The sequence below is a fragment of the Lepidochelys kempii genome, chromosome 2 (genome assembly GCF_965140265.1).
Source record: "Lepidochelys kempii isolate rLepKem1 chromosome 2, rLepKem1.hap2, whole genome shotgun sequence".
Taxonomy (NCBI): domain Eukaryota; kingdom Metazoa; phylum Chordata; order Testudines; family Cheloniidae; genus Lepidochelys; species Lepidochelys kempii.
The window spans coordinates 221,627,816-221,643,371 of NC_133257.1; the positions used below are offsets into that span (position 1 = coordinate 221,627,816).

The 15,556-nt window shown below is 41.3% G+C and overlaps 1 protein-coding gene across 10 annotated transcripts in view; it reads right to left on the reverse strand.

Moving 5' to 3' along the window:
* The window catches only part of DYNC1I1 (dynein cytoplasmic 1 intermediate chain 1), a 270,699-nt gene that overhangs the window by 40,805 nt on the left and 214,338 nt on the right, over nucleotides 1-15,556 (reverse strand). For 9 of the 10 annotated variants that reach the window (XR_012157549.1, XM_073333887.1, XM_073333886.1 and 6 more), the window contains 3 exons: nucleotides 12,864-12,977; nucleotides 10,153-10,286; nucleotides 7,015-7,159 (listed from right to left, as the gene is read on the reverse strand). Coding sequence is in view for 9 of the 10 variants with exons in the window: in XM_073333887.1 (XP_073189988.1) it covers nucleotides 7,015-7,159; nucleotides 10,153-10,286; nucleotides 12,864-12,977 (393 nt within the window). In the remaining variant the exon portion in view is untranslated. The remainder of the gene's footprint in view (nucleotides 1-7,014; nucleotides 7,160-10,152; nucleotides 10,287-12,863; nucleotides 12,978-15,556) is intronic. The other variant, XM_073333889.1, reaches the window with a different exon arrangement.

Consider the following 15,556-nt stretch of genomic DNA (forward strand, 5'->3'; position numbering starts at 1 on the left):
TTTCAGGATTAGTCCCTAAGGATATGAGTTAGTACCAGTAATAGCATAAGTAATTAGATGGGTTTCTCACACAGCTCTGCCAATACTTGGTTGTGTGGACTTGTGTGGACTCAACTTGGTTGTGCGGACCGTCAAGGCCCCCGCTGAATTAACTGCTTTTCCTGTTTTAAATTAAAGATCTGTCCACTCCTAGAACAGAAATTACAAACTGTTGTGGTTTTGTGATATGGACAAATGTCCTCTAAGGATAGGAGGAGCCCTCCCAACTCAGTTTCAATGTCCCTACCTAATGCCACAGAGCCTGAACCAGAGTTTCCAGAGCTGAAAGGCTGGTGTGCTTACCTGCTGTGCGAGTTCCGGTAGCTCCATGAAAAAGCATGAAAGCAATAGCTTTGGTGAGAAGGCACATGCAGGGAAAATGAGATATTAATTATTAAAGCAGAAGGTGAGTATCCCATTGGAGTATTCAGTTCCAGGCAATTTATGGTCTAGGAAATTATTAGAAATTAAAATAAAAAAGGAAAAAAATGATGCAGTGGAGTAAGTTCTACGTACTGTACCATTAGTACCAACCTGTATTCTGTTTGACTGAGAAAAGGAGCCTTTTTGCTTAATAGAATGTCAAGTACAATTGTTTTAATAGATTCATAGATTATATGGCCAGAAAGGACCATTGTGATCATCCAGTCTGACCTGCGGAATACAGGCCATAGGACTTCCTGAATTAACACCTGTTTGAACTAGTGTTTATGTTGTAGAAAAACATCTTGCTTTTAAAATTCCCAATGGTGGAGGAACCACCACCTCTCTTGATACGTTGTTCCCATGGTTTTGTTAAGTTTATTGTACTTTTATCACAAATACTATTTACTTTTTTCTGTACTTGTATCAGTAAATGTGAGTTAGTCGATAAGAAATCTAAGGCGCTGATACTGACTACCCTTTGTTTAATTGGTATTATACTAGATCAAATCAATGTCAGCTAATCAGATTTCTAGATCCTTGTCCAATAATCCCTTGATTATCTAGAAAAGTAAAAATTAAAACTATTACAAATCTGTGTACTAGTAAACTTAAAAATATGGACATTTTATGAATAAATTGTTTTCTTATTGACTAACTCACATACTAAGTCGATTTTTCTGATTCATCCTGCTACAGCAATTTCCATCGGAGTACGTTTGTTCTACTGCACAGGTTGTATTGTCATCTTTTTTCTTTTTTTTATTACTATTCAGATTCATTCTTGGCAGGACACAGGCAGCAGCAGTAATGCAAGCTTTTCCACATCGCCCTATTGATATGCTTCCAGGAGGGGACCACCTCTCAGTAGGAGATGGCTGTTCAGTCTCCAGGCCAAATTCAAAACTGAGGTAAGTGTGGATTTAAGTTAGAGGCTGGGAAGATGGTGTGAAAGTACAGGTTGGTGTCACTTGCTCCAAGATGTGGAAGGAGGGGTCATATCAGGAAAAGCAACCAAAGGGAGACTATAGGAAGTTGTAAGAAAGCAAATCCCCTGTTGGTTGCTTTGCTATTCCCCTGACAGCCACTCACAAAGTGTAAACTACAACAACATCTGGCTACCAAGACTCCGGCCTGAAGCAGAAATATCCCACCTCAGCAGCTTTCCTCCTCAACGGCCATGTGCCTCCCCTAATCTCCCACCAGCTGCCGCTGTCTTCCAATAACTGCCCAGGTCTTTCTGTGCATCTGAGCCACAGTCCATTGTGAAGTTTTTGTATGTAGAGCCCAATCTGAAATGTATAAGTTTGTTCCACTGTTTAAAATGAAGTGTACCAGCACAGCCCAGCACAATAGACTGTGGATTGGAGCAGCCGAGGAGAACAAGGGGATAACAGGCAAGCAAAGGTAATTGGAAGGAAGAGGTAATACAAGGCATGAAAGGGGGACTGGACAGAAGAGGCTGCAAATGGTGCAAAAGAAGGAAGACAAAACTGCCAGCAGTGTGGGGGTGATCCTGACGGCCTGTCAACTCCACATCTTCTCTCAGTCTAATGATCAGCATTTGCCATTCTGATTAAACATAAGGCAAAGGCGGGGACACAAGTATGGATTAGGAGAATGCTCTAACACATACAACCTCTCTTCTACTCAGCCTCCCCTTCTGGTCATGTGTTAGACAAAGACACAAGTGGAGAACAGTGTACCAACCATAAGCAGCTTCCCCATGCTTCTAGCAGAGTTGAAGGGTAAGAACTGGGAGAGATGGGTGAGACTGGAAAGGGAAGTCAAAATCCAGCTCTTCTTCCAGCCCGTACAGTCTCCCTCCAGTAGCAAGCACAGAAAACTTCCTCAAGTCTGCAGCTAAAGTCTCCTTATGGCAGAATAATGCACTGTCCTGATAAGCCCCAAAAATACAGTCCTGCTTTCTTCTCATGACATAACCCCCACTCTGCACAGCAATTACAGTCAGAATACTAATGATACTTATATTGCATTATTTAACAACACAGCATTTATTAATTATCTAATCAACAGAAGCGTTAATGAATTAAACAATTATGCTTAGCATTTCCAAAGCACTTTACATCTTCAAGGCACCGTACAGACAATATCTAATTAAGTTCAAGGCTCAGCAGAGCTTTTCCCACTGGCCCCTCCATTTTGACTGTTCTGGATCCCAGGTTCTTATAGGACACGGCATGCTCTCATGCGTCAATGGCAAACCTTCCATTCCCTTCACCGGGAGTCACATGGTGCCACTGATGTCAAAGAGCCAGGAGTGTACATTATTTTTTATCACCCTCCCCCCTGTTCTGGTTCTGTCACTACCTTAACAAAAGACATTTATTCCAGCTACAATATTTCTCTGGGTGCTAACAGAAGCATTAAAAAGGTGATATAATTATTGAATAATTTGATGTGTGATTACTTGGACATTTTATCACTGATACCCACAGAGTCTTCATTTCTCAGCTAGTTGAGGATGTTTTTCTCAGTTATTTGTCTGAACTCTGCCTTTCAGTGGATGGAAGAGTATGTTAACTGCTAGGGCAGATTATAAAATGTCACGCCAGATTGTTTTAAGGGAGCCAGTGATTTCAATCTATCAGTCAAACTCGCACTACCCAAGTACCTTTCCCATAAGCACCCCAGGGTGCTGCACAATGTCAATAGACAATAGAAACACATAGGTGTCATGTTTCGCTTTGCAATTGGACAGTGACTCTGAAGCTTTAAAAAGAAAGGAATTGAATTTCAGGACCAAGGAGGATAATATGCATGGGATTAAGACAGCATCTGTATGAACAAACAAACTCTGAAGTCTTTGAATGCTGAAAAAGAGTGATCTGACAAATAAGGAGCAAAGGGCAAAAGCAACGTTGAGTAAACCGTCGTAAAGCATCATCAGCACTTAATAATTAAAATTAACCCACTGATTTATTGGTAGACAATCAAACTATTTGAAGGGATGAACCAAAGGCCACCAAAGTCATAGGTGCCTTTCCAATGACTTTTCAATCGGTTTGGATCAGGCCCTTAAGGGGAACAGTGTGATGTAAAAGGCTTAAATTCTCTCTGCAGAATATTGTACTAACCGCAAACAAGAGAATTAACCAAATGATATGCAAACAAAATATTGCAGTGGTCAAATGAGAAGGAAAAGGAAGTATAGATTGGCATTTCTGCACAGGTCTCGTGTCTCAGTCTGGCTGGATTCCCGAGCAGATTAAAGTTTTAAAAGGTAGCTGCTATAAAAAGCTAGCTGTCTACCATGGGAGCCTTCTCCTGAACAGTGAACCATAAGGTCACCTATTACAGATATGAATTTAGTTCTTTGTTAAATTATTGTATTCAGCAGGATCTGATTCAAACATTTTGGCATTGGATTGGGGATGACGGACTGTGGACCACTATTAGCACTGTTATTTGCTGCGTCCAAAATACTCTACAATAGTGCTATTGCCGTTTTAGACCAGTATTCTAGAATACTGTGGTTTTATTTGTAAAGTGTTCTATAAGACAACCACCTGAGATAAAACGTTGTTTTCATCCCTGGCGTAATTTCATTAAAGTGACTGATGAATGAGGCCCTTATGGACAAATTCAACACTGACTGACCAGTCTGTCAAATATCATGCATCTCACATGACAACCACGTATTTGGTACCCCACAGTGCAGCCTCGCTGAGATGTCACGCTTTCAGTTGAGCTTCAGGAACCCTCTGTAGTTGTGGCTATGAGCCACTAGGGGCAACTGTAGTGACTGCTGAGCAGGCCTCTGGGTGGTCTTTCTGGCTCCCCCCTGGCTGCTCCCCTTATTGGATCTAAGTGGGGAAGGGGCAGTTGGGAAGAGCAGGCAGCAGCAAAACCAAGCAGAAGTGGATGGGGCAGAAGGTGAGGGTCCAACATGGGGACCAGACTCCCCTAGACTCCCCAGCTTTAGTCACCCCAGACATTCTCAGACAGCATTTGCCATATCCCCCCATCCAGCTCCCAGTGATCCCCTATCCCCTCAACCCAGAGACACTGGACACCCTCATCCAGGCTCCTACCCAACCATCGGTCACCCCCACCCAACTACCCCAGCACCGTTCACCATCTACCCCCACATCCAGCTCCTAGTCATCCCCCATCTCCTCTACCCAGGTACCTGTAGACACCAGACACACCCACTGTGATTCCCACCCATTCCCCAATCAACCTCACCCAGCCACCTCCAGATACCAATTGACCATATTTCCACCAAGCCCCCAGTTGCCTCCCTCTGGACAGCCACTCCAGGCACTCCCAGCAGCCTTCCACCTAGCCACCAGATATCCCCACCAGATATCCCAACTACCCCTTCAAACAACCTCTATCCATCATCTAGCTACCCCCAGACCCCTCTGGCACCCACCAATCCTCCAGACATGTGCCAGAATGCTTGTTACAGCTGCCAAGTTTTGAGCAGTTCCATATCCCATCCCCATCGCAAGTTGGGACAGGGTCTGTTGACTATAAAATGAAGTTTAGGGTTACATGCAAATTATTTACAATCATACAAATTAAGTTGTTAATTTCCGTAAGATGTCAGACATGGAGCAGTGCAACACATGGCAGCTCTGATCACTGATGTCATTGAAAAGACTCCCATTGTCTACAATGGACATTGGATCAGGCACTAAGATTATATATTTTAACAAACATATATTTAAGCCTTTGCATAAGGAGGGTTCAAATAACTGACAAGTATCGAGGTAGCTCCATTTCTATTTAGAGCATAATGCTGTCACATGACCTGCCTCTAGCCCGTTTTGTAGTTACATTTGCTATGCATCTGTACCATCATTTCCCACTCATGATGCCTTTGAGGAAACATTCTAAGATGCTTCCTGGTTGTGTCAGTTTCCAACACTGGAATATTGTTGGGTGCAGCTCAAGATGTGAGCCAAACAACATCAGCAATTCTTAAAGACATTGCCAAGATTAAAATCAGACATTTCAAAAACAAATCTCTACCTACTCAATGATAAATAACTCAATTTAGATAATTTCATCAGCAAGAATATTAACCTAATTTACCTTTTACCACACACACTCGTTTAGATTTTGTTTTTCATTCAGCTCCCACAATGAAGGTAGCCTGGTCTATTTAATCAACTTCATATTTTTCCCCTCACTTTAGTTATCCTATATCAAGACAATACTACTGAAGATGGGGTTTGCAGCTGCTTAGTTTCACCAAAGTGTATGGCCATTTTTGTTGCGCAAAATAATCTCTCTGTGTGAGGTCTGTACACAATACATCCCTGGACATGTACATGTATAGTGTGTATAGATTTTACAACTGATAATAACTACATTAAATCTCCTCAGGGCTTCCTCTAGTCAGAAGGAAAAAACCCTCCTTCTGTGCCAACACCTTGGTGTACTGTTTGCATATTATTAACCCTAGGAGTCTGGCCTGCATATGGAGTACTGGGTTGGGTCACTTTGTGAACTGTAATACAAAACAACACAAACTGTAACCAAAGTCAAAAATATTAGTAGTATATTCTGATTCAGTTTGCAGAAGTGCAGTTCTTTAGTAAGTGCCAGAAAATGTCAACTTCTGTCAGAGAATCATATTTGTTAGAGATAGAAAGTATTATTCAAGTCATCTACTCCATCACCAGTGATTTCCCTAATGCTGTTCTGGTGACTAACCCTAATTTATATTTTGTCAAGTACTTCTGGATCTATGGCATATTATTCTAATTATTATACGACAGAGTTTATTACAGGTGCAGCTCCATTGGGCCAGGTTCACTGAACTGGATTCGCTGAACCTGGAACTGGACCATTTATTTCTCAGCACCAACTTGGATGTTCCTGATCCCAGGGGGATTTGCTCAAGGGAGGGCAGATGATGTTGTTGAAGATAGACTCCCCCTCTATTCTGATAGGGGTTGTGGTGGCTCTGCATCCCATCCACAGAGGCTGGGAAGGAGATGGGGTGATCATCTTTTTAGATAATGCCACCACTTTTTGGACTGTGCTGGCCCTTATAGGTCCTCAGTAAACAGTAGGTTAGGGTGGCATTTTGCCATCACAACATCCTCCCCCAATAGACTTTCTTCTGTCAGGGGACAATGCAGAAGTATAGGCAAGGAGAAGCTGCCTACGGAGGATGGCATAGACCTTGGGGTGAATTTAGCTGAGGCAGATATACTAGGGATGAATTTTAGCCACGGAGTCCTCATGCATTGCCATAGCTAAATTATCCCTTCATATGAGACACATTCTTCACCCTCATTTAAAGCTTAAGTTTCAAAGTATTTCTGAGAATGATATTTTCATGTGACAACTCCCCAAATTCATACTGTGCTTCTTTTGCAATGTTTGAACCGTTAACTTGAGCAACAGGGAAAAGGAAAGTATATGAGGGGGAAAGAATGATTAATTAATAATAGCGGATGCAACCTTCTGTTGGAATAGATTAGGCCTTGATTATAAGCTGAAAAAATGGGCAATATTTGCCTATAAAAGTTATCTAAGCAAGCCTACCCAGTCCCCTCCCAGATCTCTCACCTTTGTGGTCCACAACTTGACTGTCCAGTCAAATGATGATGTGACAAAGAGATGGGAAAAGTCGATCGGGCCCACTGCCATGTGGCAATTGATCCCCGTGACAGGTCCTTGGTGGCCTTCAAAGATTTCACCAATTCCTGCTTTACTGCAGAAAGAAAATACACACACTAACATTCAGGGACTTTTGAATACTAGGTTTTTTTCTTTATCTTCAAGTTCTTGTCTCACTGTTTCCCTAGTAAACTGTCATGCAATCTGTAAAATTCAGCATCTTTCAGTTCAGGCTTTGTCTCTAGGGACATGCTGCTGTGGGCACAATTCATGCACTGGTGTGGCCAGAACCTCACTTACTGAGACTTCCTTAATCTGCAGAATACATCCATACGTGGCACTTATACACAGTATCAACTATACTGTGCGTTAGAATAATATGAATAATAATAAAGGAAGACTCACAGAGCCAAATAAATCAGAGTGAGCCATTATCATGGGAATTAGCCATTAAAATTTCAAAATGCATAAATAACAAAGACACATCATTAGCAACTTCCTTTCTTTCTAAATATCTGAAATAACCTTCTCATGGCAGCTGGCCAGTTCACCAAGAAGCAAATCCTACTCATATGATTAAGGCGAACAGGATTTGTCGCCAAGTCCTATGGGCTTGTTATTGGTTTGAAAGAAAAGATTTCCATTTCAGAGGAATGTAGAACAGGAAGGGATCTCCTGGGTCCTCATGTCCAGTCCCCTGCTCTAGGAGGCAACTCTGTTATCTAATCCCATTCATAAATTTATCAAGCTCCATTTTTATTACATGAAATGCAGATCACCTGAGGAAAGACCAGAACAACTATAAAGAAGGAAAAAATGTAAATCTTCATTAGACAGCGTATGCATAGTGTGTTACTCATTCTGTTAACAACCAACCCAAATCAACTTACTGCACTGCCTCACCATACAAAGAAAAGAGAATAATAACATCTCCCCTTCGGTCACACCACAAAAGGAACAAACTCATTCAAAATATCACCGGCTCCAACACAGCCGCAAAGTCCATGCAGTCTTATCCCTTCTCAGTAGCACCAGAGTAAATGCAGAGCAGCCAGAAGGCAAGGCCAAGAACTCTATTAGAAGGAACCTTTTCAGGCTCTCTCCTCAAACACCCCTATCAGCCATGGCAACATGGCTGAACCAGTAGCTGCATTGCCATTGGCTATCAGCCAGTGGTTGAATTCTGCAATACCTCTGAGGAAGCGCTGATTTACCGCCAGTCTTATTGTGGTCTTTTCTCCAGCCCTCCCTCCTTTTTCCACAGAGCTAATGGGCTGCATGGATATTTTATAGCTAGGTTCTGGGGATGTGGGGAGAGTGACTTGGATAGCTGTTTTTCTCAGATGCCGCTTTCTCCAGAATTTTGCTCCCCTCTGCACTGTGCTGTGATGGAGAGCATTGAGGACCAATGAAAATAAAATGCAGTTTGGGAATGATTCCCAACAAAACACAGGCAAGAGTAGCAAAGAAGCAAGAACAGCAAGAGCAGCTGACACTTTCCTCCTCTGGAGGAGGACAAAACAGGCACATCTGAAAGATTAGAAGTGCTAAATTAGAAATGACTTGGGCAGCTTTCACTTATCCAAACAGCCAAAGATTAATTCAAACCATCAGTCACTATAACCCCTAGACAGAGACATCGAGTGTTGCTGTACTATCAGCAAAAAAGGGAAAATAATCCTTTACAAAAGCGACTATTTGTTTAATATTATGAACAAATGTAACAGAGGGTCCATTCTTTAAACACTGCATCAACGTTAAGGAAAATTATTTGGACATTAGAATTATAGAAAACAACAGCATGTGAAGCTACATCACCCCAGTACATTTCAAAGTGTTGAATAAAATGTAAACCCACCAATGGAAAGCTGAAGAGCTTGTTCTTTACAAGAGGCTCTCAAGAACGCTGCACAATGAAAGTGTTAGCAGTTAACACAAGCACACAAGATGGCTGAGATTCATTTTAATGAACATGAGGAACTGATCTTTGAAGTGCCCCTGGGGAGATTCCTCTGGCTGCTAACAGCATCCTGAAATAGTTTACAGGGTGCAAAATAAGGAACTCATTTAAATTATGGAAGTGGATTTACACCTTCACCACATTGGGTGAAGAATAGGAGATCATTGTTAGAATGTACATAGCACCAAGGCTCTCCTCCTGATCTAATACTTGGAGTCATAGTTCATACTTCGAAAGATCAGTGCATGGGTCGATTCCCTATAATGCTAGAAAACATTCTAATGGGCAGTCTTTACACTGTGCTTAAGAAAGCCTCACTTTGCTATGAAGATCGTTAATGGCCCAATCCTGTGCTGCTTACTGAGGCAAAACAGCCATAGAAGTCAATGGGAGTACAGGTTGCAGGATCAGACTGCAATACATTTTGGGCGACATTTTGTCCTGCGTTACGCAGGTGCACTCCTGAGAAGATGGGGTAGGAAGCTTCTCCCCAGTGTAACCTGCTAGAAAAAGGCAGGCTGAAGATATCATACAAGGAAGTTCTAGGCTGAGGAGGAGCAGTTAGCCACCTTGGGGTTGCACCCAGACCCCCAGCACACGTAAGGCACTAGGTGGGAGATATGCACAATGCTTTTGCTTTAAGAAATGGTGAGGAGTGCTGCTGAATGTTCTGTCTCAGCGTCCCAGGAGTCTCTGAGACTCTTCTGTGGGCTGCTGCCATTCTGCCTTCTTCTGTCCCCACCATCAGACTCACAGGAGCACGGTTAGAATTTTGCCCTTTAACAGACTATATCTCTACCTGCCATTAACAAGAGTCTGGAGGTGTAACTGAACAAACAAGGTGGGCTGACTCTCCAGAGTGGAGACCTACGATGAAGCTAAGGGTTATGAACATTGGGTGTGGGGATGTGGCGCATTATCTCCCACTCTTGTCTTTTGACTAATTTTAGATCTGAATATCCTAAAACTAATCTATCTGTAATGGTGTAAAACTACAGAACCCGAACAGTGCTGATAATAATGGACCAACCCAAGAGGCTTATTGTTCTCCACAACACACTAGCACCCGCCTCACCTCCTAAAGACAGAAACAGGATCTGCTGTAAGTAAGCAGTACTGAAAATCACCTTCCATGACGACAAGCTGTGTAGACAGTACCCTCCTCGCTGCCAACCACAAAGTTGTTGACGTCTCCTGTTGGGAAAGCCATTCCTGTAACTGCCACCGGCTTGGATTTATTGTAGGACAGCTCCATGCTCTCCTATCAAAACAGTCCAGAGTTATTTTTTTGTTTTTCAGCAATTGTTTTCTAAATGAAAACAATCATTTGGCTAAATGATGTGTTGATTTTGCATAGGACATCACAAGAAGCCACCACAATGTCACCAGTCATAATGCGTGATACTCCCATTCACACTGCTGCATATCCCAGGTTCCAAAGCGGCTGGAATTCATCAGTCTGTGCTACATCTTCTTAAGTCAGACAGAGATGACAGGTGAGAATTTAAAAACTAATGGTGCAGAAACTAAAGATAATACCTTAATGGCTTCACTTGTCAGCCCCAGGCTCTAATAAAACATACAATACCCTTCTATTTACAAACATTCTTGAAATCAATTGTTTACTGAGAAACACAGGTAATATCAGATACACCCCGCACACTTACCAAACTATGCTATTTGTACCTCAGTAGAACCGATTTAGAAAGTTAGTGTCATGTCACCACTGCCATTCTAAACAGTATTTTTCAAGGGGTTGTTGTAGCAACCATAAACATTCGCTCTGGGTTCTATTGTCAAGTTGCAAGCATGTGAGCCGATTTTCTTTCACTTTCCCTAGCCACGCTTCAAACCAAATAAGCTGTGTCCATCTTTTGAAGTAACGTGAGAGTAGATACTCTATTTTATTAGCATATCGTTTAAGCAGATTTTTTTTTTGCACATACACAACTCAAAACCACTTGATTTTGAAGCTTAAATTGTGTAACTCAAGAACCCACAATGCAGATGATGGATTTAGCAATTTTCATTTATAGCTATTTAGCCAGATATTTTTTCCCTTTTCAAAATTCCAAAGTCACTGGTCTTTTAGGGCCCAATCCTGTAGCCTTCCCTTCCAGTAGCTGTCTTACTGAAGCCTGATGGGAGAAAGGCTGCAGAATCAGCTCTATAGTATTCCTTACGAGCTGCAATATATCCTCCCATGAAAAACATTTGCCTTTGTTAAAAGAGCCAAAACAAAAACTAGCAAATTCATAGACATAACAATGTGGAGAAAATATGCATATGCTTGTGTGGGTGCAAATCTCCATAGGGCAGATCCTCAGCTGGTGTCTACATGGAGATCTCACTTTAATGGAACTCTGAAAATTGACATCAGCTGAGGATCTGCCCCCATATGTACAACTGCCACCTTGTGGCCATACACACCAGTGCTTCTTTGAAAATCTGCCTCCATATTTCTAGAAGGTTTAAGACTGTGAGACAACCAGCAAAAGCCGTCAAATTCCGAGCTAAGACTAGAGCCTTGACTTCAAGTTGCATGCTTTTCTTTGCAACAGCAGCATAAGTTCAGCATAGGATTTCTGACTCAGTGTAGAATGTACCATGCTGTTGGAACCCAATTCTGGAGTTGCTGTATGCATGGACATCCCATGTAAATGGAGAGGTTACAGAACGGGGATGTTCACAAACCCTTGTGTCAACTGTAGCACTGTGCTGTGTAAATGCATTTTGTGTCAATAACTAATATTAAAACCAAACAACTGATATGTATCTGCACAGGGGTAAAATTAGTATAAATGTTCATTTCAGAGAAATTTCTACTAGCTATTTTAAAACAAGATTATATAACTGTTGTGATCTATCTCAAGAATGCAGTGTTACTGTAGCCATATGGGCCCCAGGATATTAGAGACACAAGTTGAGTGAGGTAATAACTTTTATTAGACCAACTCCTGTTGGTGAGAAAGACGAGCTTTGAGTTAGATTCCCTGACCTGAAGAAGAGCTGAGTGTAAGCTGGAAAGCTTGTCTCTCCCACCAACAGAAGTTGGTCCAATAAAAGATACTACCTCATCCACCTAGTGATCTATCTCACACATTTTAGTGAAACCCAGAAATAAAACATCCTTCTTCCCAGTAAACAGAAGAAAGAGGGATGTACTGGACTACAAACACATTTAAACAAGCCTCTCCAAAGGTCTCTTTCACTATCAGCTTTGTTGCTTAGTTTCCATTACCATAATCGTAGGTGGTTTGGAAATTTTTCCTGGATTTCCTTTAATTTCCAACACAAAAAAGCATGTGGGTGTGTGTGTGTGTGTGTGTGTGATGGGGAGCCAGTAACAACAAACATTCTGGGGTGGGGGAAATATTTCTAAAACTTTTGATTTGCATAGTTTGTTCCCTTAGTTACTGAATGCATGAACAAGCTAAGCTTTCCTACTTGTGGGATACCGTATCTTGGAGACATATAACTGGGTCGAGTGTGTTCTGCAGCAGTGCAATCTAGTCCATATTTGTTAAACAATCTAGAGTAAGTGCAATTTATACCACAGGCTACTTCTATAATTACTGTGCTTTAAAATGGATTATTTCATTTTCACTTGAAACTGACCTACATATTAACGTATTACAATAATTACATGATTTGTGGTAAAGGAAATGGGTTTTGGCTCTTACAGAAGACTGCTGGAAGCAAGCTGCACTCTTTCAAGTGCATCATTGGTTTTAGTTTGTGTAGGATATGAAGTTTTGGCTTTTAGGAACTATGTTCCATTAAGAAGGTATCTGCTTTAACCATGATGCTTTTTTTGTGTAGGTGAAAACAAACTCACCTGTGGTGTTGAGAGCATATCCAGGCTCCAGGAGCACATTTTGCCATCTGTAGAAACTGTAATGAGATTGTGCGCATTCTGTGTTCCAACTACATTTACACAGTACACGGGATGCTGAAAATACATTAACACCAGGAATCAGAGAGTGCATTCTCACTTTTCAAAACCAAATTTCAATTTCAAATGTCAGAGATGTTGATTTAAGAAAGGATTAAACAGTCGCATACTGCCAACATAATACAGTGCTCACCTACTTGCCAGGTAGGAATTTAACTTTTGGTTGGAACTTTAAAGACACATTATGGTGGTGGAAGTTCAAAGCTTCATTTTACTCCATTGTAAAACAACTGAGGTGAAAATGCTGAATTCTGTGGACGAGATTTCACCACAGAGACATGTCTGATTCTGCTGATAGCTTTTGATGCTGAAAATGACTGGCAGAGAGAAGCAAACCTTCCAAATGGAATGAAAATGTAGATTTTATTGGAGAAAACAGCTGCACAAGACTTGGACTTTGCCACAGTTTGGCTGCTATGCCAAATATTTTCAAATGTACTTCTATGGAAAAAATATGAACAAATCCACCAGCCTTCTTAATCATGAGCCAATTAATATACTCAGATATATCAAAGGAAATCGGGAATGACTCCACTAATCTATGGAGTTACTCCAGATTTACACCAGTGGAACTGAGAGCGAAATGTGGTCCACAGGCATTAAATGTGCCCATTTAACATGTTAGGATGTACACGGTACTTTTATTCTCAGGCATCGATACTTTGGGCTCCAAGTTATCATTTGACATCTGTTTGACGGCCTATGGGAAATGAGGTGCTGCTCCAAGCTCAGTTTCTAGTGGGCAAGTGTTCTCATCACCAAACCACTGTCACAACCAAGCACCCTTAGCAGCACTCTTCAAAGAATGGCCAGTGAGAATGAACTACCCTTTGGCCAGTACAGGTGGTCAGTCCAGATCAAGGATAACATGCATAGCTGTAGGGAAGTGTTGGGAAACTTGCACTGCTACTGTCTATTCAGTGCTTTTTTATGGATAAAGAGAAGACTTTGGTATCTAGACATGGAAACTTTTCACTTTTCACTAGCACTACATTTAATTAAAGAAAATTAATTAAGGGCCAAATTTACTAGTGGCCTCAACTCAGCTCCCATCTATATTCATCCAAGCGAAGACAATCACTTGTGTGCACAATCATTTGTGCATAGAAATGAGGGAACTTACATAGCAGTCTCCATATAAGGTGTACAGCTGCAATTCCGCCCCCTTTGAAGTGAATGGCAAAACTTCCATTGACTTCAGCGGTGCAGGATCAGACCCTATATGTACAAATTCCATCATTTGTGTGAACAGGGGACAGGATGCTGAAGGCCTGTATGCACAAGTGATTGCCCTTGCGAATTAGTGCTAGTCACAAACAGAGGCCAGATTTGGAAAATTTGCCCCTAAAGCTACATTTTTAAAGAAACCCCCTTAGGAAGCACCCTTTACTTGACCCCTCCTTGTGTACCAATTAACATAGGAATAAAAACTGATGAGCACATATTGTTACTTGGTAAATTTTGTCTGCTCAGCCTAAGTTGTAATGGGCATTTGTCCTTGTCACAAAATCACCTACAAAAATTGATAAAGCAGCCCTAAGGCTAGAATTGCAAGGATGGGAGGACGATATAGGTCAAGTTGGCAGGTAGAGGCCAGACTCATCGGGGCACATATTGCCAGACCAGTGGTACCTTCCTGTAAAATGCCTGGCTCTAGTCAGTGCTGCCAGCTGTCTGTTTCATGAGTAATGATGTAAAAGATGTAAACAAAAGGAGCAAAAAGGATGACCAACTGTACTTAGCAAAAAGTGTAAATTGGCTCCTTCCTTTCACAGGAGAGATGCCAGCTTGTTTTTATTTATTTTGGAAATGAAATCATCATGCAGGAGCTTTTTGTGTTAATTAAAATTTCCTGTACTTCCAAATACAGCTGTGTGGTGGGTGTGAAAGGAAATTAGTGAGTATGCTGTGGTGGGGCTCTCTTTCCTGGGCACCAATCAGCGGGAATAAACTCACAGGAATTTTTTAACAATGTTAACAACATGATCTTTATTTATTCAGCTAACTGAAGAGAGCAACAACAACTAAACACATGTTTTCATGGGGGATATTTGTTAAAATAAAAATAAACATTCAAACCAGCACCTAGCTGCTTACTGTACAAAAGAACAATTTTCTTGATTCAATATACTACTTTGAGTTTAACAGTTATAAGCATGAGCCTGCATTTTGCAAACCAGGACTTAATTTAAATTAGACAGGAATTTTGCCTGTCAGGATTGTAGGAATAGCACTTAATTTATGTTTATTCTGAAGCACGACCAAACTTCATGATTCCATGTTAGCTAAGGGTTTAAAAATGGTTATTTATACCTGTACACATAGTCACACAATTCACACTTACGAATAAACCAAGTCATCTATTTCTAGGTGTCATGCTCATACCATTATACGTTGACCTCTGCTACTGGGAAAATGATCCAAGTTTTCGAATATCATTCCCAGGTGGTATCATTTTGTCTAAAAATTGTTTTGGGCACATGGGAAGAACATGCCTTCCCAGTATTTTTTTCCTCTTCACTGAGTTTTGGGCCCCAATCACTCCATCTGCAATTATATTTACAGTTTCCTGCCTC